General features: G+C 46.2%; 1 protein-coding gene and 1 non-coding gene across 5 annotated transcripts in view; both read left to right on the top strand.

Annotated features, from left to right (window-relative positions):
• Positions 1 to 23978, top strand: part of KLHL24 (kelch like family member 24) — an 87123-nt gene extending 63145 nt beyond the window's left edge. For all 4 annotated transcript variants that reach the window (XM_068100063.2, XM_078783993.1, XM_068100064.2 and 1 more), the window contains 7 exons: positions 2915 to 3166; positions 9642 to 9868; positions 13121 to 13305; positions 13549 to 13667; positions 19149 to 19337; positions 21438 to 21626; positions 23032 to 23978. In XM_068100063.2, the coding sequence (XP_067956164.1) occupies positions 2915 to 3166; positions 9642 to 9868; positions 13121 to 13305; positions 13549 to 13667; positions 19149 to 19337; positions 21438 to 21626; positions 23032 to 23217 (1347 nt within the window). In that variant the 3' untranslated portion in view covers positions 23218 to 23978. The remainder of the gene's footprint in view (positions 1 to 2914; positions 3167 to 9641; positions 9869 to 13120; positions 13306 to 13548; positions 13668 to 19148; positions 19338 to 21437; positions 21627 to 23031) is intronic.
• TRNAV-UAC (transfer RNA valine (anticodon UAC)) lies at positions 1071 to 1143 on the top strand. Its single transcript has one exon. It is a non-coding gene; the product is annotated as a tRNA-Val (tRNA).
• Positions 23979 to 25382: the final 1404 nt, after the last annotated feature.

Genomic DNA, 25382 nt, shown 5'->3' with positions numbered 1-25382 from the left:
TCCATAGTGTAGTGATTATCTGTTGTGGTTCCATAGTGTAGTGATTATCTGTGGTGGTTCCATAGTGTAGTGATTATCTGTAGTGGTTCCATAGTGTAGTGATTATCTGTAGTGGTTCCATAGTGTAGTGAATACCTGTAGTGGTTCCATAGTGTAGTGATTATCTGTGGTGGTTCCATAGTGTAGTGATTATCTGTGGTGGTTCCATAGTGTAGTGATTATCTGTAGTGGTTCCATAGTGTAGGGATTATCTGTAGTGGTTCCATAGTGTAGTGATTATCTGTAGTGGTTCCATAGTGTAGTGATTATCTGTGGTGGTTCCATAGTGTCGTGATTATCTGTAGTGGTTCCATAGTGTAGTGATTATCTGTAGTGGTTCCATAGTGTAGTGATTATCTGTAGTGGTTCCATAGTGTAGTGATTATCTGTGGTGGTTCCATAGTGTCGTGATTATCTGTAGTGGTTCCATAGTGTAGTGATTATCTGTCGTGGTTCCATAGTGTAGTGATTATCTGTAGTGGTTCCATAGTGTAGTGGCTATCTGTTGTGGTTCCATGGTGTAGTGATTATCTGTGGTGGTTCCATATTGTCGTGATTATCTGTAGTGGTTCCATAGTGTAGTGATTATCTGTAGTGGTTCCATAGTGTAGTGATTATCTGTAGTGGTTCCATAGTGTAGTGATTATCTGTGGTGGTTCCATAGTGTCGTGATTATCTGTAGTGGTTCCATAGTGTAGTGATTATCTGTCGTGGTTCCATAGTGTAGTGATTATCTGTAGTGGTTCCATAGTGTAGTGGCTATCTGTTGTGGTTCCATAGTGTAGTGATTATCTGTAGTGGTTCCATAGTGTAGTGATTATCTGTAGTGGTTCCATAGTGTAGTGGCTATCTGTTGTGGTTCCATGGTGTAGTGATTATCTGTAGTGGTTCCATAGTGTAGTGATTATCTGTAGTGGTTCCATAGTGTAGTGGCTATCTGTTGTGGTTCCATGGTGTAGTGATTATCTGTAGTGGTTCCATGGTGTAGTGATTATCTGTAGTGGTTCCATGGTGTAGTGATTATCTGTAGTGGTTCCATGGTGTAGTGGTTATCACGTCTGCTTTACACGCAGAAGGCCCTGGGTTCAATCCCCAGTGGAACCATTAATTATTTTTTTAAATCAGTGGTTTCATTTGGAGTTTCTGAAGGAAATTGTATCATTGGAGTATTTTTATTACCCTGCGCTCGCCACGTGCTCTTTTGTCAATGAGTTTGTAGAATCCTCGCCACGTGCTCTATTATATCAATGAGTTTGTAGAATGCTCGCCACGTGCTCTATTATAAATGAGTTTGTAGAATGCTCGCCACGTGCTCTATTATCAATGAGTTTGTAGAATCATCGCCACGTGCTCTATTATCAATGAGTTTGTAGAATTCTCGCCACGTGCTCTATTATCAATGAGTTTGTAGAATCCTCGCCACGTGCTCTATTATCAATGAGTTTGTAGAATCCTCGCCACGTGCTCTATTTATCAATGAGTTTGTAGAATGCTCGCCACGTGCTCTATTATAAATGAGTTTGTAGAATGCTCGCCATGTGCTCTATTATCAGAGTTTGTAGAGTGCTCGCCACGTGCTCCATTATCAATGAGTTTGTAGAGTGCTGGCCACGTGCTCTGTTATAAATGAGTTCGTAGAATGCTCGCCACGTGCTCTATTAATCAATGAGTTTGTAGAATCCTCGCCATGTGCTCTATTATCAGAGTTTGTAGAGTGCTCGCCACGTGCTCCATTATCAATGATTTTGTAGAGTGCTCGCCACATGCTCTATTATCTGAGTTTGTCGAGTGGTCGCTATGTGCTCTATTATAAATGAGTTTGTAGAATGCTCGCCACGTGCTCTATTATAAATGAGTTTGTAGAATGCTCGCCACGTGCTCTGTTATCAATGAGTTTTTGAGTTCTGGCCACGTGCTCTATTATCAATGAGTTTGTAGAATCCTCGCCACGTGCTCTGTTATCAATGAGTTTGTGGAGTGCTGGCCACGTGCTCTATTATCAATGAGTTTCTAGAGTTCTGGCCACGTGCTCTATTATCAATGAGTTTGTGGAGTGCTGGCCACGTGCTCTATTATCAATGAGTTTTTGAGTTCTGGCCACGTGCTCTATTATCAATGAGTTTGTAGAATCCTCGCCACGTGCTCTGTTATCAATGAGTTTGTGGAGTGCTGGCCACGTGCTCTATTATCAATGAGTTTCTAGAGTTCTGGCCACGTGCTCTATTATCAATGAGTTTGTGGAGTGCTGGCCACGTGCTCTGTTATCGATGAGTTTTTGAGTTCTGGCCACGTGCTCTATTAATTATATCAATGAGTTTGTAGAATGCTCGCCACATGCTCTACTATCAATGATTTTGTGGAATGCTCGCCACATGCTCTATTATCAATGAGTTTGTAGAATGCTCGCCACATGCTCTATTATCAATGAGTATGTAGAGTGCTCGCCACGTGCTCCATTATCAATGAGTTTTTGAGTTCTGGCCACGTGCTCTATTAATTATCAATGAGTTTGTAGAATTCTCACCACATGCTCTATTATCAATGAGTGTAGAATGCTCGCCACATGCTCTATTATCAATGAGTATGTAGAGTGCTCGCCACGTGCTCCATTATCAATGAGTTTGTCGAGTGCTCGCCACGTGCTCTATTAATCAATGAGTTTGTAGAGTGCTCATCACGTGGCTGAAGCACTCCATGCAATGGAACGCTTGATACGGAACGTCTGACTTGGCAAGCGATATCAAGATGATTGGGTTATTTAATTATGCATTGTTTTTTTTAATTGAGATAACAGACAGTTATTTAATTTATTTCTTGCTTTCTCACGTTAAATCATATTTCCTCGGGGTTTTAATTCTTACCATCTTTCTTCCAGCTACAAAGTATTGTGGATGCGAGCACTCGTTTTCTTGAGGGACAGTTACATGTGGAGAATGCACTTGGCATCCATCGCTTTTCCACCGCTCATGGACTCACAGGGCTCGCTGCCCAAGCCCGCACTTTTGCATTGGAGACATTTTCTGCTGTTTCGATGCAGCAGGAATTTTTGGAACTTCAGCTTCCTGAGCTCCTGGAATTCCTGTCAAGCGATGACTTGAATGTTGAGAGTGAAGAGGTTGTTTTTGAGGTGATATTCATTCATTGTCCTTTTCCTTTTACCATTTCCTTTCTGAACTCACTTTATCACCATTTGTTTTACATTGACATATGCACAATGATTTTACATAAATGCTTCATCTTATAATGCCATTTATATTCTTCCTGTACATCTATTTATCCAAGGTGCACTCTTCATTTAAAAAAAAAAAAAAATTGTGCACATGCTCGAGGCTCATTTAAGACTGAGCAGATAGAGGGTAGAAAACAATACACTGATGGTGCATTTGGACAGCAACAGGAGGAGGACAGAGAAGGAAGAAAAGATAACAACCTGTAAATTGATGTGTGGAGGTAGAGGGTTGGGGAGAGGTGGGTTATTGAGGATATAAAATATCATGGATAAGGATGGAGTATGGCTTCGGGTAATTTTCTGTACCTAACAACTGGAAACTCAGGAGGAATGAGTGGGATTTAAAAGACGAGTACATCCACTCTGTCTGGGAGTGGCAGGAGGAGTCATGTTAGTGACCTCTCTGGGGTATATAGATTACAGTAGATCTTGATTTGGGTCCGTCAGTCTGTGGGAGACACAATAAACATGGAACGCCTCAAGAATGTCAGGTTTCATCCCTTTCAGTTAAGTAATAAACAGCAGTAGTGACTGTTGAAAAGGTAATCGTACGTGTTTGTGGATTATAATTGTTTCGGGCCACTTGGTTTCATGGTTTTGGAGTTATGGATGAGACGCACTGACTGACACACACACACACACACACACACGCACACACACACACACACACACACACAGGCATTTATTATTATTATTATAGACCAGGATATTTTTGGTCAATATCAGGGAGGTGAAAGGGGCCATTAATAGATTGTTTTTTTGGGGATAATTCTTGGGTATTTAACCCATTTGTAATTCTGGGGGAATTAACCCGTCCGTAATTCTCAGGTACTGAACACGTCTGTGATTCTGGGGGGAAATAACCCGTTCGTAATTCTCAGGTACTTAACCTGTCCTTAATTCTGGGATAAAGCTGTCTATAATTCTAGGGGAATTAACCCATCACAAGTTATTGGGTATTTAACTTGTCTGTAATTCTAGGGGACTTAACCTGTCTGTAATTATTGAGGAATTAACCCATACATAATTCTGGGGGAATAAACCTGTCTGTAAAAACGGGTTCTTCGTTGGCATATTCAGAAAATCAGAAATTATGAAAGAGCTTTATAATATAAGAAGGCTCATGGAGGAGTGAACGACGAGGTACAAGGAGTAACACATAGAAAGTGGGTGTGGGAGAAGGCGTGAGGTGCCAATACTTGGAAAGCTTGAAAGACTTTGGAAAAGCACAAGACAACAGAAACCGCGTCTGTTCCACACGCGAGGGAAAAAGAGATGAATGGATGCGAAACTGAGCACAGACAAATCCAGAATTACTTGGGTTTGGTTGTGATAACCACCCCTGTGAGCAATCACGAGTATCAGCAAACTATTAAGCAAACCAGTGGGGAGAAAGCAAGCAGGCAGACGCACAACCCTGGCATATACCTTTGTGGCACAACTACTCTGAGTGTCATCAGTGACCATTGTCAAGCAACCGAGGCCATACGGCGTCTTGTGGAAAGCAAAATGTTTGGCTGTAACAAAAATATGCCAAACAATGACAATCAGTTACAGAAAATGAACTAAGGGACACAGACCCCACGTAGGTTGAGGCCTAAGTCTGTGCGGCCACACCGAGCAGCCGGAATGTGTGCTGAAAAGGATAATGACTGCACCTTCTCCAATGGGGAAGGGGATCCTTGACTCATGATAGGACAGAGTTCAACACCAGACTAAAAGCTAAAAAAAGGTGCCACCTGTTCTACAACCACCAACAACAACTCGGTTCCAGACGAATCGGAGAAGATTAATTGAGCAGAGCTGGAGCTTAGAGGAGAAGGGAATCGTCCTCCACTGCAAAGCATATTCTGCACATGAAGCATGGGGGACTAACGGTAGAGGAGAAAGATTCATGAACGAGTTGAAACGAACAAAGCTGGCAGCTAAGGCCGACCAAAGTTTCACACTTTGGTTCATGAATAATGATCTTTACTGAAAAATGAGGTGGAGATTTTGAGTTCTGGGAGAACTTCCTCCCACCTTCTGAAACCCGCAAATGGAGATAACAACCAATGGGATTACTTAGCTTTTTAAGAAGAAAATCACTTGGAGGAGCAAGAGAAGCGACAATGACCAGGTAACCAGAAACGGAAGTCAACTCCTAACCAGAATCAAAAGCATAACCATTAACATAACTCCCGTCCTCACACATCTGCAGCACTAACACAGCTTCAATCGATCCAACACGAAGCCGAACCCATTACCACATAAACGTTGGAGGCAGCCGGGCCTTAACCCTTTGAGTACGGATGACGTCCAGTGCCGCAACCCGCGAAAAAGTTTTGTGTACGGATGATGTTACTACACGTCATCGACTATACCTATAAGTAGATCGTCAGTATGTGGTTGTATTCCCGTACCAAAATGCCAAAGTAATCCCGTACCGGGGGTATTTTTATCAAAAAAAAAAATCCCGTACTCAAAGGGTTAAAAATGAGGTATTTTTTTTATTTTTATGCAAATCGCCACAAACAAGGTATCAATCCATTAAATCTGACAGGCTATAGGAAAGTTACATAAAGCTAAAGTAAAACAAATAAAATACAGTAATATTAAGAAAACAACTAGAACTGCTGCTTATAACTGCGAGCAGTTATGCCGGGTACCGAGCGATGCCCATTCCAATGCTGATGCCATCTACTGCCACCCGTTGTAATGTATATGCTGTCCCACGCCACTCGCTCCAATGTCAATGTCATTCTATCGTGTCGTTTCTATCAAACTGTATTTCTCATGGCTTGTCGATCCCAAAATGTGCCACTTGCAACTGCGAGCAATGATTTATACGTTAGGGCTTACAAAACTATGAGCGACGAGGAATACAATTTGATAAGTACGACGTTATAGTTCACATGGTTTGGCAGTCATATTGGATCGAAGCAAAACATTTATATTGAAATTTTACGTATGCCATCGACTCGCTATGGGGATTAAAGTTTGATAACTGAAACGTTGTCAGACACGTGGTTTGTCGGACATATTGCTTACAAGCAGGACCCGGTTATGTATCGATATACCGGTTATATCGATATAATTTTTCGTATCGATATACTGGTATTGGAAATTATACTATATTTGCATACCGAAAAAAATCTGTATGAAAAAAAATTTAAAAAATCGACATATCCATAAAAAATATCGGTACGTCACCAACAAATCTAAGAAATGTGTTTACAAATCCTTGAATAAATGCTTTTTAAAGCTTTGATGTACTCGGCTTCACCTGGAACAGTTGAACGTATGATGTCCAAGACGTACTAGGAAGGTACAGTACGTTTTATCTTTTAACCCTCAGCACCGTACAAGTGATCGTATTTTCCTTTGTCGTCGTGGCTGTTTCTAAAGGCAATGGCGATCCGCGATATTGATACCGATACCGGCCTGTGCTGCTTACCAATACTGATATCGGCCCAGCACTACTCGTGTAGACATCATCTCATCTCACTTCAAAACAAAATCGTTTTTTATACAAGTTGAAGTTGGAAATAAAACAAGAAGAAAAAGACATAAAATGTCATAGACCCCGTGGTTTTAGTAATTTTGCTGAACGGAGTTAAAGGCCGTCAGTCGGTCAGCTTTGGTCGGATTACAAAACAAAATCTTCTGCATATGTATATTCTCATGTACCAAGTTTGTACCAAGTTTGAACAAAATACGACCATGCATGTTTGAGAAATGGATTTAGACACGTTTAAATAACAAAATGGCAGCCAGTCCACCATCTTGGATGTGATCTCGAAAAAAAAAATGACGTGCATATCTAAGCCATCGTTCGTTATTTCTGTGCCAGGTTTGAACAAAATCTGACCACGCATGTTCAAGAAATGGTTGGGGACGTGTTCAACATCAGGTTTTTTACAACTAAAATAGCAGCCAGTCGGCCATCTTTGATCGCTTCGCTAAACAAAATGATTTGCTTACATATACCGTCATATCATGTATTGTCTTTGTACCAAGTATGAACAAAATTGGTCCATACATCTCCGATATATGGTTGCAGACGCACACACACACATACATACACACGGACGGACGGACAGACAGACGAGACCCAATCCATAATCCCCTGTTTTGGATTAAGTCCAATGAGGGCTAATAATCATTCTCATCATGGGGGAAAAAGTCCAGTATGGGAATACTTTGAAAAGTATGCAGTGGCCTCCCAAACCCCACTTCACACTATCCCCTTCAAACATTCCACATGCGAAACCATCGCCCTACCACCACGTCACTAATTGCCCTATTGGAGTATTAGCTCAGTACCATGGACCCACATTACCCAGTTAACTCATTACCTATAATATACAAAGGATCCCTCAGGGTGTGCAAATCACTGTGGAATTAAATAGATTTCTTTCTTTTCTTCCATGCAAAACTCCCCAATTAAACATATTGAAGGCGATCATTGGTGCTACTATTGCCATCGTGTGAGATAAACAACAGCTGCTCGCTCGGGGTGTCCGTGCAATATCGGGCACTAAGTTCGCTTTTTACTGAGCTGTCGCCTTCTACCTATGATTAATAGTCATCCACTATTGTCTTTATAAATTATCCTGCAAGAATAAAGTAGGTGAAGGACAAAACTGAACCCCATTTTACGCTCTTTATCAACCAAATTCTCTCATACCAAAAAAATTTGCTATAATTTGTAAAGATAGAGTGCATTCTTGGAGTTGCTGGTAACAAGGAGGCGAGACGCTCGTAGCAGGTTCAAGGCTCGTTTATTCCGCCGGACTGAAACACGACCGGAACTCCGGAATCGACACTTACTTTTTACACATGCGAAATTGGCATTTATGTTTATTTAAATTATACAATAGACTACAAAATGTAAATGTTTCAGATATTTGTTATATTATATCACCTTTATCTATCAATATTGTTGAAATGAAGATCAAATAGCTGTATGTTGAAATATGTTGAAAAAGTCAAAACTTTACATGGGGTGTACTTACTTTTTACACGTGCGAAATTGGCATTTATGTTTATTTAAATTATACAATGGACTACAAAATGTAAATGTTTCATGATATTTGTTATATTATATCACCTTTATCTATCAATATTGTTGAAATGAAGATCAAATAGCTGTATGTTGAAATATGTTGAAAAAGTCAAAACTTTACATGGGGTGTACTTACTTTTTACACGTGCGAAATTGGCATTTATGTTTATTTAAATTATACAATAGACTACAAAATGTAAATGTTTCATGATATTTGTTATATTATATCACCTTTATCTATCAATATTGTTGAAATGAAGATCAAATAGCTGTATGTTGAAATATGTTGAAAAAGTCAAAACTTTACATGGGGTGTACTTACTTTTTCACGTGACTGTATGCTCCTCCCAGGAGAGATTGTGATATACATATTTTCCAGGGATTGCGTCTTTTCCAGAGGTTGGCCAGAAAAGTAAACTGTGGGATTTGACAGTAAATCCTTATGGAGAGACAATTAATAGCTTGGGACTTTCCTATATTGAAAGACATGTGTTCCTTGGAGCTGATCAACAACTTATTTTTCACCACCTCCCTCAGAGAGGCATGGCATACTGTTCTGCACCACGTGCAGTATTCAACAAAATCGTGCAAAGGATTTTACATGGAGGCAAAGTGGTCATTGAAACGAATGTTGGTCCTAAAATGCTGCCTTGCAGTATACTGGCCTCAACAGGAAGATCCCGACACGGAATACTTTCAAGAGCAATCCGTTTTTACTGCTCGTGGAGGAAATCTGATAACCATTCAAGGAAGGCCAGTTCAAATGACATTGGCAGATAGATTGGAAAATAAAGCTGGGTGCCAGACAGTATAAAAGGCTCGAGAGATGTCAAATGAGGTGTCCCCCAACCTCATTTTTGAGATTTGGTGTTTTTATCCATTGCTGAGTTGAATATGCAATGTGTCCACTGTTCATGTTAGAAAGGTGAGGGTCCTTCCAATAAATTTTTGAGCACCTCTTGAGAGAGCGGGAATGCGGGAGAGAGAGAGGGGGACAGGGGGAGAGGGGGAGACAGACAGATATGGGTTTCAAGCCAGGTGCCACAGTGTCATGATGCAAGCCAGGTGCCACAATAGCATAGCAACAAACAAGGTTAACAGTTATTCCTGCATCTGTGTGTCTGAAATGAAATATTCATGATTGATAAAATCTGAAATGTAGCATTCACAATACATGGAAACAAACACATTCGAAATAAACCAAAAAGCCCAGAAAATATTATACAGTTCACAAAAAACACTAACAACTCTGTGTCGATTACAACCGACAGTATGCATTTCAAATATGGTATCAGACCAGGTTCTCATGTTATTTTACCCTGACAGGCACTGATGCGCTGGGTCCACTGTGCACCCACAACTCGCATCACCCAGCTGAGCGCAGTGCTAGCAACAGTAAGGTTACCTCTGCTTGGTCCGGCCTATTTAGTCAAGGCTGTAGAAGGAGATGCACTCATTCGGGGAGTACCGGAATGTTTCCCACTTCTTCAAGAGGCCCGACGACATCACGTGCTGGGAAAGGAAGTCGAATCAACTCGCACTCGACCACGAAGGTCTCGCATGATATATTTATTACCAACTCACACGTCTTCATGTCATGTCCTTGTCTTAATGTGTCACTCAACTACAACATATTTTCAATCCCCTTTCCCATAATTCTATAAATCTGTACATATTTCTGCTCTTGCTCCTCAACCTCATTCTTTGTGTGGAGTGAAACAGCTCTTTCCACTTTATCTCTCTCATACATTCACATGCATTCCTCCATGTCCATGTACATACTGATATCATCTTTTTTTGCTTTTTCTTATGCAGGAAGTCTATCATTACAAATATTGGTGTGACTAATAGATACTTTGGGTATTTGAGTGAGCATTTCAATTAAATCTGTGGATTCATTGGGGAATACTTACAATTGAAAATAGCAATAAGTTCAACTTTTTGTGACATTTCATTTTGGACAATCTCCTTTTTATTTCTATCCTACAGTGCCTTCAGAAAGTATTCACACCCCTTGACTTTTTCACATTTTGTTGTGTTCCAGCCTGAATTGAAAATGGATTAAATTTAGATTTTTTTGGTCACTGATCGATACATAATAATCCATAATGTGAAAGTGGAATTATTTTTAAAAATTGTTTTTGCAAATTCATTATAATGAAAAGTTTTTTAATGTCTTAAGTCATCAAATATTCAACCCCTTTGCTATGACACTCCAAATTGAGCTCAGATGCACCCGATTTCCTTTGATCATCCTTGATGTCTCTACAAGTAGATTGTCATCCACCTGTGGCCAATTCAATTGATTGGGCATGATTTAGAAAGAAACATACCTTTTATGTAAGGTCCCACAGTTGACGGTGCATGTCAGAGCAAAAACTCTACCATGAAGTCCGAGAAACTGTCCGTAGAACTCGGAGATAGAATTGTGAGGAGACATAGATTTGGGGAAGGGTATAAAACAATTTCTAGAGTGTTGAAAGTTCCCATGAGCACAGTGAGCTCCATCCTTGGGAAATGGAATGAATATGAACTACCAAGACTCTTCCTAGAGCTGGGCGTCCAACCAAATTAAGCAACCGGGCAAAAAGGACGATGGTCCAGGAGGTGACCAGGAACCCAATGACCACTCTGACAGAACTACAGAGTTCCTTGGCTGAGATGGGAGACCCTGCTGGAAGGACAACAGTCTCTGCAGCACTTCACAAATCGAAACTTTATGGGAGAGTGGCCAGACGGAAGCCACTCCTGAGAAAAAGACACAGGACAGCACACCTGAAGTTTGCAAAAAGGCACGTGACATACTCTGGGAGCATGAGGCAAAATATTTTGTGGTCTGATGGGATGAAAATTGAACTCTTTGGCCTGAATGCAAAGCGCTACATCTGGCAGAAACCAAAGCATGGCTCAACCAACACCCATTTAAAACCATCCCTATCGTGAAGCATGATGGTGGCAGCATTATGTTATGGTGATGTTTTTCAGCAGCACGGACTGGGAGACTTGTAAGGATGGAGGGAACAATGAATGCAGCCAAATACAGGCAAATCCTTAAGGAGAAACTCGTTCAGAGTGCAAAAGACTGTGGCGAAGGTTTACGTTCCAACAGGGCAATGATCCGAAGCATACAGCCATGGCTAAGCTGAATGCACTGTATATAACAAACTCGCTCTGTATCCTACCTTTATCTCCGTTATTCGAAATCCAAATTCAAACTCGCATTTCTTGAGACATTCATACCTCGTTTCTAAATTTGAAACTTCAATATCCTGGAACCAGATTAAACTGGAATGAAGCTTTATGTTGTCATTTCGATGAGTAAACCCTTTAGCAAATATTATGTTATTCCCATGTGCTGAATTTCACATTATTAAAATCACTATATATAGTGAACAAATTGCATCTCTGTATTATCGTTACTCACGGAGTTAGGCAACTTTGTGTTAATCAGTAAAAAAGCAATAAACTTCAAATGACCTACAGGTGAAATGACTTTCAACATACACTGTTTTGAAAGGGCAATATATGGAGAAATGTGATCATTATTAAAACTAGACTTACCCGCTCCCTATGGGAGTAAGAGTATTTGTTTTCAGATTTGGCATCGTTTCCCTCCCCTCTGGCAGGAGAGAGGGATGGGTGGGTTAAACCACTTGCACTATTCCACATTTACAGGCGAAAATCGCAAGTCACTCCTCACATTCACGAGGGAAGGAGGGAGGGGTTTATTTAATACCTTTGACCTGACCAGAAGTACCCCAAACATGAATGCAAAATTTGATTGGAGATTGGCACAACCGTTTTTAGATTCCATAAGGAAAAGACATCCAGACATTGCCTTATTTTCTATAGTAGGATAAAGAGCAATAAAAATTACTTAATTTTGGGATAAAACACATTTTAAAGCACTTGTTGGGAAGACTACGCTTACATCTTTATTTTTCTAACATGCACAAAACACGACCAATGTAAGTGTAAGAGTTCCGTTGTTGTTGTTGTTGTTGTTGTTGTTGTTGTATAGCCCCAAACAGTTCTCTTGAACAAGCCCACGGCACAATCTCGCAGGAGAGACACAGCGATCCCCCACATCCAGGATGGTGCACCTTCTCCTTCACGAAGTCAGGGCCATGACAGAGTTAGAGACGAGAGAGAAAGGGCCGGTCCAAGGGGACCGATCAGCACTCTGACCATGACCGTGCTGCCCTGAAAAGTTCCATTGTTTTTCTACCCTTTGGCAAAGAAGGAAATTGTTTTTTTTATTGTCATACAGTCAGATGAATTACAGACCAAAAACTTCCACTTTGCACAAAATAACTTTTTCTTTCTTTCTTTCCTTTCATATGTTAAAGGTCAGCTCTTTCAGCTACGTCATATGAAAAATATGACACAGCAACACTACTTCGCACATAACGAGCAATAAGAGGCACAACATTTTAATTTTGATCTTTTTGTTTGTGCACTATATAATTACCATCACATCAGTATGATCCTTCACTCCTTAATCCTTCAATATTCAGTTGTTACTCATAAAATACGAAGCCATGTCTTCTAAGCCACTCTAAAACTTTTATAAAGAAAAAAAAGAAAAAAAAAGAATTTGAATGGCCTAAGAAGACCATAGTCTAGGCCCTGGGGGAAATATTGACCCTTTACTTGGGAAATAAATCTGAGGTTACCTGGTTCCTTCTGATCCTTCATTTTTGGGATTGCCTCTTTGTAACTATTAGGATCCTGTGATTTGGAAGTCTATTTTCTTTGCATTTGTGATCACATTTCCAAACACGTTTGTGGGTGATGCATTTCAGATTTGCGAGTTGCAAAGAGGTCGTGGTTGTGGTTGGCGGTTGTGAAAGGATGGGAGGTTTCAACTTTCCCTATGTAGATTGCTTCGAGCCTCTCTCTGGATCTTGGACATCTCTGGTGAAACTTCCGGAATTTGCAAAATCTGAATATGCTGTTTGTGCTCTCCGAAATGACATCCTCGTCTCTGGTAGGCCTTGTTGTATCCACATATTACTCCTTGTGTATTGCTCATTTGCATAGGCTCTTCCAATTTGTCAAAGTTTCACCTACAAGGGTCTCCAAACTAAAAATAAATTTTCCTGATAACGTTCCTCACTTTCCCACCTTGGTACAGTTGTACTAGAATCGCCAAACTACCTTTGTGCTTCGCTCTCATGTTCGTCACCTTTCGCATCCCCTCATGTTTTGATTATCACCTGTTCTCATTTAGGTGGTCGCCTGCACTCCCATAATGTGTGGTTGTACAAAGTCCATTTTGATTCCTGGATGCGTGCGGCCCCCCTCATCACGGGCCGCTGGAGACACAAGATGGCCGTTCTGCATGGAAAGGTGAGATCCTGTAACAAGACACTAAGAGTATCATCCAAGGCTACAGAGCATTGAAATGAACAGCCACCACAATTCTTCCTATTAACATACACGAGCAACGGTACCTGCCCCACGGGTGGGGCTTCAATTGGGAGGCCCAAATGAAAAGGCAAAATATCAGAAATTGAAGGCTTTTTATTTTAAACGATTTATATAAACATCCGTTAAATCATATCACATGCAAATCATCAAAATCTAAACAGTATTTGTAGAATTTCAATAAAAGACACATCACTGTTCATATCAGTAAATATTATTCTATTGTGTTTGGTGTTGGCTTAGTGGTTTGGGTGCTGGCTTGGGATCCTAGGATCCTGGGTTCGAATCCCGGTCAATCGCTGAATTAACTGCCAGGTGGTTTGACTCAGCCTGTCATCCTTCCGAGGTCGGCAAAGTAGCTACCAGTTTACTGGTAATTCCCTGTGTGTCGCAAGAGGCGACTAACAGGGTTGGCGACTAACAGGGTTGGCGGCTGGAAGGGCATCCGGCCATAAAACATTGGCTTCAAAAAGGTGACCATGGTGCCCTAAAAAAGGGCCAACCCCTGCTCTGCGGGGAAAAATGGCCTCTAAAGGTGGTTCTTCTTTTCTTTGTGTTTGGAAAAACTGGAAAATTGGAAAATTTGAAAAACAATATAGTGGTGTGGTGCTGCGCACACAACTTGCTTGCCAAAAAGGTAGGCCACAACGCGTTGTTAAAACCAAAAGAGTCTTTATTGCGAAAGCTCGGAACTGCAGCAATGGGCGGGCTCGAGCTTAGAGCTCGCATATATGTGCCGAGGCCACGCCTCGTCCCCGGGCGTGGCAGATCGGTCGATAGGCGGGGCATGCATTCCAGTTCCCCGCCTGGACGTTCGCGCCACCTGCTGGTGCGCTGAATTAGTGTCCCTTGCTTGTGTCCGCCACACGCGCCCCCCCAGAATTCCCGCGCACCTGAAGAGTGAGTTTGCGGGGAAGCCGGATGACCCGGCCGAAACGCCCCCTGGCGATGGGTGCCGGTCTGGGGGGTGGCGGGACGGCGGGGCTGGGGGGTGCCGGGGGTCCGACCGCTGGGGGGCGGCCTCGGCGCGGAGGCAGAGCCGCTGGCGGGGGGTGGTCCGGATCGAGGTGGGCCGGCTTGAGGCGGTCCACGGAAATGCGATCCGGGGCACCGCCGATGTCGACCGTGAAAAACTTGTCCCCGGCCTCCAACACGCGGAAGGGCCCGTCGTCCAGGGGCCGTAGCGGTGCCTGGTGGGCGTCGTGCCGGATGAACACGTACTTTGCCATGCGAAGCTCCGGGGCGACGTGGGAAGGCGGGCAACCGTGGTGTGCCGTTGGCACTGGGGCGAACCTCCGGGCGGTCTCCTGAAGGGCGGAGCGCTGTTGTGCCGCGGACCGTGGAGTCAGGGATAAATTCACCCGGTACCCGCAGTGGTTGCCCGAAGACCAGCTCCGCCGAGGACGTGCGCAGGTCGTCCTTGGGCGCCGTCCTGAGGCCCAGCAGGACCCAGGGGAGTCTGTCGACCCAGCCGCCGTCGCAGAGGCTGGCACGGAGCGCGGCCTTCATGGAGCGATGAAAGCACTCGCACAGGCCATTGGCCTGGGGGTGGTAGGCCGTGGTGTGGTGTAGCTTCACCCCGATTTCTTGTGCCACCGCGGCCCAGAGCTCCGAGGTGAACTGGGGGCCGCGTTCGGACGAGATGTCTGAGGGGGCACCGAACCGGGCAACCCAAGTGGCGATAAAGGCTTGCGCCACCTCAGCCGCAGACGTCGCCACCAATGGGACGGCCTCCGGCCACCGTGTGGTGCGGTCGACCATGGTGAGGAGGTGGGTGAACCCTCGTGAGGGGGGCAGAGGTCCCACCAAGTCGACGTGCACGTGGTCGAACCGCCGCTCGGGCACCGTAAACGAGGCCAACAGTGCCTGGGTGTGGCGGTGGACCTTTCCGCGCTGGCACGCGAGGCACGTCCTGGCCCAGTCGCGGACGTTCTTCCAGAGGCCATGCCAGACGAACTTTGCCCCGACGAGTTTCTGGGATGCCCTCGCGCCAGGGTGGGACAGGCCGTGGATGGCATCAAACACCGGGCGCTGCCAGCCAGCGGGCATGATGGGGCGAGGCCAGCCGAGGGAGACGTCGCATAGGAGGGCCGTGCCCGCGGTGTCGAACGGCATCTCGGTGACGCGGAGGCCCGTGATGGCGGTCCGCAAGGCCTGGACGCCGGGGTCGGCGGTCTGGGCCTCCGCCATCCGGGCAGAGTCGACCCCGAGGTGGACCGCGTGCACGACGGTCCAGGAAAGGCAATCCGCCACCGGGTTGTCCTTACCCGCCATGTGACGGATGTCCGTCGTGGACTCAGACACGGCAGAGAGGTGGCGCTGCTGCCGTGCCGACCATGGCTCGGCGACCTTGGCCATCGCGAACACAAGGGGTTGTGGTCAATGAAGGCCATGAACGGGCGGCCCTCCAGCAGGTGGCGGAAGTGTCGAAACGCCAGGTGGAGCCCGAGCAGCTCGCGGTCGAAGGTGCTGTACCGGCGTTCGTGCGGGCGAAGCTTCCGGCTCAAAAACGCCAGCGGTTGCCAAGCACCACGCACCCATTACTCGTGCACCGCGCCCACCGCGTAATCCGACGCGTCGGTGGTGAAGGCGATCGGTGCATCGGGCGCCGGGTGCGCCAGCATGGTGGCGTCGGCCAGAGCCAGCATTGCGCCCGCGAACGCCGCGGCCATCGGCTCCGACCAGGCGATGTCACCTTTGCCCGGCTTGCCCCGGAGGGCCTCGTGCAAGGGACGGAGGAGCTGGGCGACGTGGGGCACGAAGCGGTGGTAAAAGTTTACCATGCCCAGGAACTCCTGGAGCCCCTTGATCGTGCGGGGCCGCGGGAAATCCCTGACAGCCTCCACCTTGGCCGGTAAAGGGACGGCCCCGTGCTCGGTGATGCGGTGCCTCAAGAAGTCGATGGTGGCGACACCGAAACGGCACTTGGCGGGATTGATGATTAGGCCATGCTGGCCCAGGCGTTCGCACAGCGTGCGGAGGTAGAGCAGGTTGTCCTCCCGGGACGCGCTCGCGACTTGGATGTCGTCCAGGTAGACGAACAGGAAAGCTAAGTCGCGCAAGACGCTATCCATAAGCCGCTGGAACGCCTGAGCCACATTCTTCAACCCGAAGAGCATCCTTAGAAATTCGAAGAGGCCGAAAGGGGTGATGACGGCCGTCTTCGGGACGTCATCCGGTTGGACGGGGACCTGATGGTAGCCCCGGATGAGGTCCACCTTCGAAAACATGGTCGTGTTGGCCAACCGGGCGGAAAAGTCCTGAATGTGTGGGACCGGGTAGCGGTCGGGGGTGGTGGCATCGTTGAGCCAGCGGTAGTCCCCGCACGGCCGCCATCCCCCGCTGGGCTTCGGCACGATGTGCAGCGGGGAAGCCCACGCGCTGTTGGAGCGCCGCACGATCCCCAGCCGCTCCAGTATGGCGAACTCCGCTTTCGCCACCGCGAGCTTCGTGGGCTCGAGCCGGCGTGCCCGGGCATAGACCGGCAGCCCGACCATGGGGATGTGGTGCTCCACCCCGTGTTTAACAGCCACCGCTGAAAAGGTGGGCCGCGTGAGGGCCGGGAAACTGTCGAGGAGGTGAGTAAAGTCGTCCGCTGCCGGAGGCATGCAAACCAAACTCGCCGGGACAGAACCGTCCAGCAAGCCGCTTGGCAAGCCGCTCGGTGAGCCGCTCAGTGAGCCGCTCAACGAGCTGCTCAGCGAACAAGCAAGCGAGCTAAAGGTTTCGGCCTGGACGAGCCTTCTGCGCTTTTCGTCTCCCAACAACCCATGCGCACATAGGAAGTCCGCACCGAGCAATGCCATGGGCACGCTAGCGGTCACGAACAACCATTGAAAGCACTGCCCTCCGAACCGCAGGGAGAGGCAGCGCTTCCCGAATGTGTGGATGGGTGTACCGTTGGCGGCAAGCAAAGCGGGGCGCCGGCTCGCGGTTCGCTTGTCGGACGTGTAGGCTGGGATGACGCTTACCTGCGCTCCTGTGTCACAGAGGAAACGGCGCCCGGACAAGGTGTCCGTGATGAATAGGAGGCTGCCGGATTGGCCGACGCTCAGGGCCGCTACCGAGCGCCGGCCTGGTCGTTTCCCGACCTGCCAAACGAGCACGGCGGGCAACACTTCTTAGCCTTGTGGCCGAACCTGGCGTGGAAATAGCACCAGGCTTGCGGCGGCGAGGGCGGTGGCGGCCGCGGTTTTCTCGGCAGCGGTGGTGGTGGGCGGGGCATGGCAGTGGCCACGGGGGACGCAGTAGCATCAGCCTCGGGATCCACGACGGCCGCACCGTTAACTCGCCCGCGTGTCGCAAGCCGCGAAGAACTTGTCGGCCTCTACGGCCAGGGCACGGGGTTCCTTTATGTTGGAACCGGCCAGCGCGAGGCGTACCTGTAGCGGTAGCTGGTGCAGGAAAAGCACCCGGAATAAGAAATCTGGGGCTTGGTCACCCAGCAGCGACAGCATATAATCCATCCGCACGGATGGTCGTGTGTCGCCGAGTTCGGGAATGTCCAGGAGGCGGTCGGCCCGTTCGATCTCCGTGAGGCCGAATGTGGCGATGAGGAGACGTTTGAGCGCCCCATACTTGTGGTCGACCGGCGGGTGCCGCAGGATGGACACGACTCGGGCGGCCATGCCGGGCCCGAGGGAGGCGACCACGTGGTAGTAACGGGTCTCGTCCGCCGTTATGCCTCAAAGCTGAAATTGTGCTTCGGCCTGCACGAACCACACATCGGCCTGTGCTTCCCAAAACTCTGGGAGTTTTACCGTGACGGCGTTGTTGGCCATGGCGCGTTCGGTGGACAGCAACGGCTGAACCAATCGGGGTCACCAGTGAAGTGTTGTGCTGCGCACACAACTTGCTTGCCAAAAAGGTAGGCCACAACGCGTTGTTAAAACCAAAAGAGTCTTTATTGCGAAAGCTCGGAACTGCAGCACTGGGCGGGCTCGAGCTTAGAGCTCGCATATATGTGCCGAGGCCACGCCTCGTCCCCGGGCGTGGCCGATCGGTCGATAGGCGGGGCATGCATGCCAGTTCCCCGCCTGGACGTTCGCGCCACCTGCTGGTGCGCTGAATTCGTGTCCCTTGCTTGTGTCCGCCACAATAGCCTATTTTACTCACGGGGTCCCAGGATTACCCACCCAAAATATCGTTGCGATCGGTTCAGCCGTTTTTGCGGTACCTGGGAACAGACGGACGGACGGACAGACAGACGGACAGACATTTGGTGAATTATCGTAAGATTATTACTCTTTACCCAGACAACCCAATTCACAGCACCGTCCAACAACCATAACACCCGAAATCAAGAGACGCGTCATTCTACATTTGGCAAGCGTTAACCCCGCCATGTTTCTGTAGGTTCACATACATGTCCTGACCAATGTTGTTTTTGTTTCTAATTCCCAGGTGTATGCAGTCGGAGGATATGATGGTTCCCAGCGGCTGAACAGCGTTGAGATTTATGACCCGGAAATGAATATTTGGTGTACGGCAGATCCTCTCCCTTTGGCTGTGAGCTCATCAGCTCTTGTCGCATGTCGTGGGCGTCTGTTTGTGGTCGGTGGAGAAACAGATGACAAAACTTGTTCTGATCAGGTGAGTCATTGTTTTGCTGTCAATCACAATAGTAATCTTAATAATAACGACAAAAATAATTATGTTAATAACATTATTCCTCTAGGCTAAGACTAGTTTTACTAATAATCGGATTTCTCCATGTATTTGCTTTCAAAAACCATGTATGTTGAAAGTCATTTCCCCTGTCATTTGGAGTTTACTACTTTTTATTAGGGAACAAAAAGTTTCGTAACTCTAAGTAACAATATAATACAGAGATGAAAGTTTAAGTCACAACTACAATATTTTGAAGGTGATTTCAAAAGTTGTTGCTCTTTAATGGCCACTATTTATTAATCCCACCTTGGTACAGTTGTGCTAGAATTTTTTTACCTCTCCCACCCCCCACCCCCCTTCCTATGCCTCCTCCCCCCCCCCACCCCCTTCCCATTCCTCCTCCCCCCCATCCCCCTTCCCACACCTCCTCCTCCCAACCCCCTTCCCACGCCTGCTCCCCCCATCCCCTTTCTCATGCCTCCTCCCCCCAACCCCCTTGCCATGCCTCCTCCCCACATCCCCGTTCCCATGCCTCCTCCCCCCACCCCCCTTCCCACGCCTCCTCCCCGCCCATTCCCATTCCCACGCCTCCTCCACACACCCCGCTTCCCACGCCTCTTCCCCCCACCCCCTTCCCCCCACCCCCCTTCTCATGCCTCCTCCCCCCATCACCCTTCCCACGCCTCCTCCTCCCAACCCTCTTCCCACGCCTCCTCCCCCACCCCCCTTCCCATGCCTCTTCCTCCCAACCCCTTCCCACGCCTCCTCTCCCCACCCCCCTTCCCATGCCTCCTTCTCCCAACCCTCTTCCCATGCCTCCTCCCCCCACCCCCTTCCCATGCCTCCTCCCCCCACCCCCTTCCCACGCCTCCTCCTCCCAACCCCCTTCCCACCCCTCCTCCCCCCACCCCTCTTCCCACGCCGCCTCCCCACACTCCTCTTCCCACCCCGCTTCCCATGCCACCTCCCCCCAACCAACCCCCTTCCCACGCCTCCTCCCCCCACCACTCTTCCCACGCCTCCTCCCCACATCCCTCTTCCCACGCCTCCTCCCCCCACCCCTATTCCCACGCCTCCTCCCCCCACCCCCCTTCCCACGCCTCCTACCCCCATCCTCATTCCCATGCCTTCTCCCCACATCCCCTTTCCTAAGCCTCCTCCCCCCACGCCCCTTCCCACGCCTCCCCCCCCCCATTCCCATGCCGCCTCCCCCCATCCCCCTTCCCACGCCTCCTCCCCCCCCCCCATTCCCATGCCTCATCCCCCCAAGCCCTCTCCCACCCACAGATCTCAGGATGTCCCTGCTCTCAAATGTTGTACTTATGTGCTTCCCCCTCTCTCCCCATCTTGTCTCCCACTCCCTTTATTTCGTCTCATGTGTCCGGTTTTTTTTTTGTCATTAATGTTAGCTCTTACACGAGCCTCGATCTTATATCCCCCCCCCCAAAAAAAAACGTACATGGATGGTGTGGCGGATGGTGCCCAGTTTATGTAGCTCGGTCCAAGTCTTTCACGAACTGGCCTGACATTCGCCTAGTTAGGGCAGGAATTTGGAATTTGGCCATGGTGCCGGCGATACTCGCCTACTTTTTGCGAAGGATACCAAGGGATCTTTAACGTCCACCAACTCATGCTGGCAGAGACGGGATTCCCAGTTTAACGTCCATTTGGGGGGACGTCACACACATTGGTGAATCACTCTGCCTGTGAAACACTGGGATGACAGTTTTTAGCTGGGTCGGATCTCGAAGCCAGGCGAGACAGCCTAGAGCGAGTGTGCGTACCTCTATGGTCTATGCCATCCTGTCAGCCCAAGGTGATTTCAAAAGCACACTTTTTATTAATGATTTACTTGTTTTATTGTTGGAAATATATATTTTTTGTGACGCAGTTTGTCATTTTGACTCTGTAGTTGCACGTGATTGCTGCTCCAAAAGTTAAGAGTCTGCATTCCAATGCTCTTCCTCTTTCCCCAATTTTCCCCAAATTAATCTCAGCCCTTTACAGTCTTATTTCCAGCTGCTGCCCAAAGTTGTATGGTAATATGTTACTGCAAAATCATTTTGCCTCAAACACCCCCAGGTACAATGCTTTGATCCAGACAAATGCACGTGGACCCTACGTGCCCCCATGCCCATTGCTCAGCGTTGCATCAGTGCTTCCAGTCTCAACGGTTGTGTGTTCATAGTAGGGGGGCTCACTTCTGAGATCCTCTGCTATGATCCTTCAGATGATTCCTGGGAGACAGTTTTAAACAATGCAGAAAAACAGGTAAGGAAAATGTCGTCTTGGAAATGAGCCACTGCATACCAACACTGCAATCTAACACTTAATAAAGTAGGTTAAACAAAAGGATGGAGTTTTTTTTTTTGTATTTTTTTTGTATACATGATCGAGGGTCGTGAAAGAGCTAATATTAATCACAAAAAAAAAAACGGATTTGGACGAAACTTGGTGGACTGGTTGGGTGTGGGACAAGGACGATTAGATTCGATTTTGGTGAAGATCCAGATCCGGATCCGGCTGGTAGAATTTTTTAAGTGATTCTTCACCATTGGGAGATCGGGCGAAAAGCGATATATAGCATGATATTTCAAAAAGTTATGGACAAGTTATGACTTAAACTTGGTGGAATAGTTAGTTGGGCAACAAGAACAAGCCGATTAGATTTTGGTTCAGGTCCGAATTCAGATCCAGCCTATCGGTGGGATGCGAAACATAAACTGTCCAGCCTGGTGGAGGTATGCTCTCTACCAATGGCCCTTCGAGTTTATAGCTGTCGGGATTTGAACCTGTGCTACACAGCTTGGAGGTGAAGTGTGAATACCTCTCGGGCAATCCTGTCAGCCCTTTTACTCAATAGACTATACATATATACACAAAGAATTAAGTTAAGCACCCCTACACAACGAATTAAGGTAAGCACCCCCTAATATATATTCTTTGTGTATATGTATACATTGGCATATATGCTAAGGTATGTGAGATCAAATAATGATTGGTATGACATTAGCAATTATCCATTGATGAAATTGAGTGATCAAAGTGAAAAAAAGTGATTGGTTGAGTCAGTGATCCGATCACGTGGGTCCTACACACGTTATTGACGCAAAGATCGCTAGAGGTCTTCTCAGAACAATGACTGTACGTTAGAAAACATAAACGTCATCCACACTGTCCGTGATGGACCTATAGCTCCATACTTAAATTGAGGTGAAAATATGCCTAAAATTCCCAAAAAATTTCACCTTAAATTATTCAGAATAAAATATTGAAAACGGCATGATTGTTATGTTTTTATGTGACCATAATATCACTTCTCCAGAAAATATAGCAATATCATGGGTATATTACACTGTTTTGACGACAACAAACTTGTAATGTGCGAGGTTGTAAAAAAACGGGGGGGGTGCTTAACTTAATTCTTTGTGTATATATTGGATTGAAAAAGGTTGAATTGTGCAAGGAAAATTGTTTAAGTAACTTTGAAAATATAAAATATTAAATTAAATCCCTTCCCAACCCACATTGTTTTTTTCGTTTTTCACCATAACAGTGAAAAGGACACAGCTCTGCTTGACTCATAAATACAAGTGATAGCATACTTTGTCATTGTGGTGCCAGTTCTGTTTCTGCTGTTCCTCATTCGAATGACATTTCCGTTTGTCTCCCTTAGGAGCACTGTGGTATGACTGTCTGCAATGGGAACATTTTCATTCTTGGAGGGAAGGGAGAGCAGGGAGACACGACGGATGCAGTCTTCCGTTTTGATCCGTCGTCACGCCAGTTGAACCGAGTGGCAACAATGCAACGGGCCGTATGTTATCATGGCTGTGTCACCATCCATCGCAACTGTCAGTGAGAAAGAGAGGGAGAGACAGCAATACAATGGACAATTACTCAAAAAGAGTCTGAAAAGTGAATTTAAACAGACTTGTTTGCCTTTGACATTTGAGGTTTTATATTTAAATCAGTCATCTGACATTTTCAGCCAATGAAAATGGGAAGTATGGCGGCTCCTGGTATTATCATTGAAAATAATGTTATTTATGCATTACTTGGTTATGCCGTTTTACTTAAGATAATCTTTACTTGCTTTTGAATTGTGCTATGGATTGTACCAGATAGAGCTATAGGACTGATCTACGTACCAGATACTAACCTCAATACGTGACCATAAACACCAAAGCCAGCATACTATCAAAATGAAAACGGTAAAACCACTAGATTTGCTTTCATATACTCACTACTCATGCAACTTCATCTGTATTTAAATTTAATTTAATAATATTTTTGCTATTTGAGATATAGAGGTAACCTGATCAGTCTTTCAGAGACTGAAGCTCGTATCAAGCAGCTGGTGCACGTTTCACAAAGTACCCTTAGATATATTGATTAGTTTGAGAAACAGTATGTTAATGCAATTGGGTTTTTTTTTAAGTCAACTTACCTAGTGCTACCTGCCGCATGGTCGGGTTGTCAGGAACTAAACCGACAGACTCGCTGGCTTTGCTGGTGGGGAGGGTGATTGTGACACCCTGCCAAGTCTAAAAACATCACCTGACAAAGGGTGGATGAGCTTCTTTCGGGAGACAACGGCCATCCAGTACGGAGAAAAAAAACCTAAAACTAGAACGGGCACTCGGTAGAGCGCATACCTTCGCCGCAGCTACTGTTCTGTACTTGGCATGGGAGTGTAGGGAACAGAACAGTGAACAGTTTGGTGCTGATTTCATGCAAATCGGATAAGAATTGACCGAGTTATGACAAACAAGATCGGGCATTGAATTCTGAACATTTTGGCATTAGTTGCATGCCAATTGGATAAAAATTGACCGCGCTATGGTAAAAATACGATTTTGACCTTTTCGTGACCTTGACCTTGACCTTTGACCCGATTGCTCCCAAAATCTAATCAAATGTGTCCCATATAATAACCAATCATCCCACCAAATTTCATGCAATTCGGTTGAATACTTTTTGAGTTATGCGAATAACACACACACACACACACACAGACATACAAATAAATACACAGCGATCAAAACATAACCTTCCGCTTTTGCGAAGGTAAAAAACACCCAGGCGGGGTAGGAAATTTATTTTTCCACCTCGCCTAGTTAGGCCCCTCCTGCACAGTGGTCCTGTAAAGAGGTTTCCTTATTTCAGGGCTAGGTGAAAGTAACTTTTCTGACCAAACGCACTATATTGCCTTTGCAAACTACAAACAAAAGGATAGAAAATAGATAAAAGTAGTGATAATTTTGAGCTTTCATAATTCCTGTAGAAGCAATCCAGTTCAATATATAGTTTATATCTGCATCTCTTATTCTTTTTCATTTTTCCTCTTTGTGCATTGTTTTTACTAGAACCTATGGGAGCTGCCAGTGTCATGCTGGTAGGACAAATTTGGTGGACAAGTTAAAGTGGCAATTTAAATATTTCCACAAAATGAGTTGAAAGCGAAGTCGGTTAAGGTGAATCACTTTTAACATGGTACAAGGGGAGATAGGTTCCAGACCCTGTCCCAAGACCCAATAGTGCACTGGTTTATTATGAACATAGCAAGAAATAAACTAGGTGGTATTCATAGAATACTTACACCATGCAGCCAACTTGGTGGGAGCCGACTTGTGTTTTTTTTAAGGGTTTTTTTTCTTTCTTTGATCCAATATGGCTGCCTGACCATGTGACCGAAGTAGGGAGATAATGGGGCTTCCAGGACACCCATGTATTTAGATGAGACTTTTCCCCAAACTGCCCATTTTTCCCCTTATTACCGCGACACCCCTTTCTCCTTTTACATGTAAGTGAATGGGGGAGTCCTTACTTAACCTCCAAGAACCACGCGACATTCAAAATCCCTCATTGATCCTATGAATATTTGCTCATTTTCTAATTTTTTAAACAACTCCATTCGCTTATGGAACTCATCCCCATCTAGGATATTGATAAACTTTACATTAAGCACCTTTCTCTGTGCGTTTATAAAATGATATGTTTCATGGAGGGACCTGGTCTGTCCTC

The sequence above is a fragment of the Myxine glutinosa genome, chromosome 1 (assembly GCF_964187855.1).
Source record: "Myxine glutinosa chromosome 1, kmMyxGlut1.1, whole genome shotgun sequence".
NCBI classification, from domain to species: Eukaryota; Metazoa; Chordata; class Myxini; order Myxiniformes; family Myxinidae; genus Myxine; species Myxine glutinosa.
The sequence above is the reverse complement of the archived record's forward strand: the minus strand, read 5'-3'. Positions and strand labels throughout refer to the sequence as shown.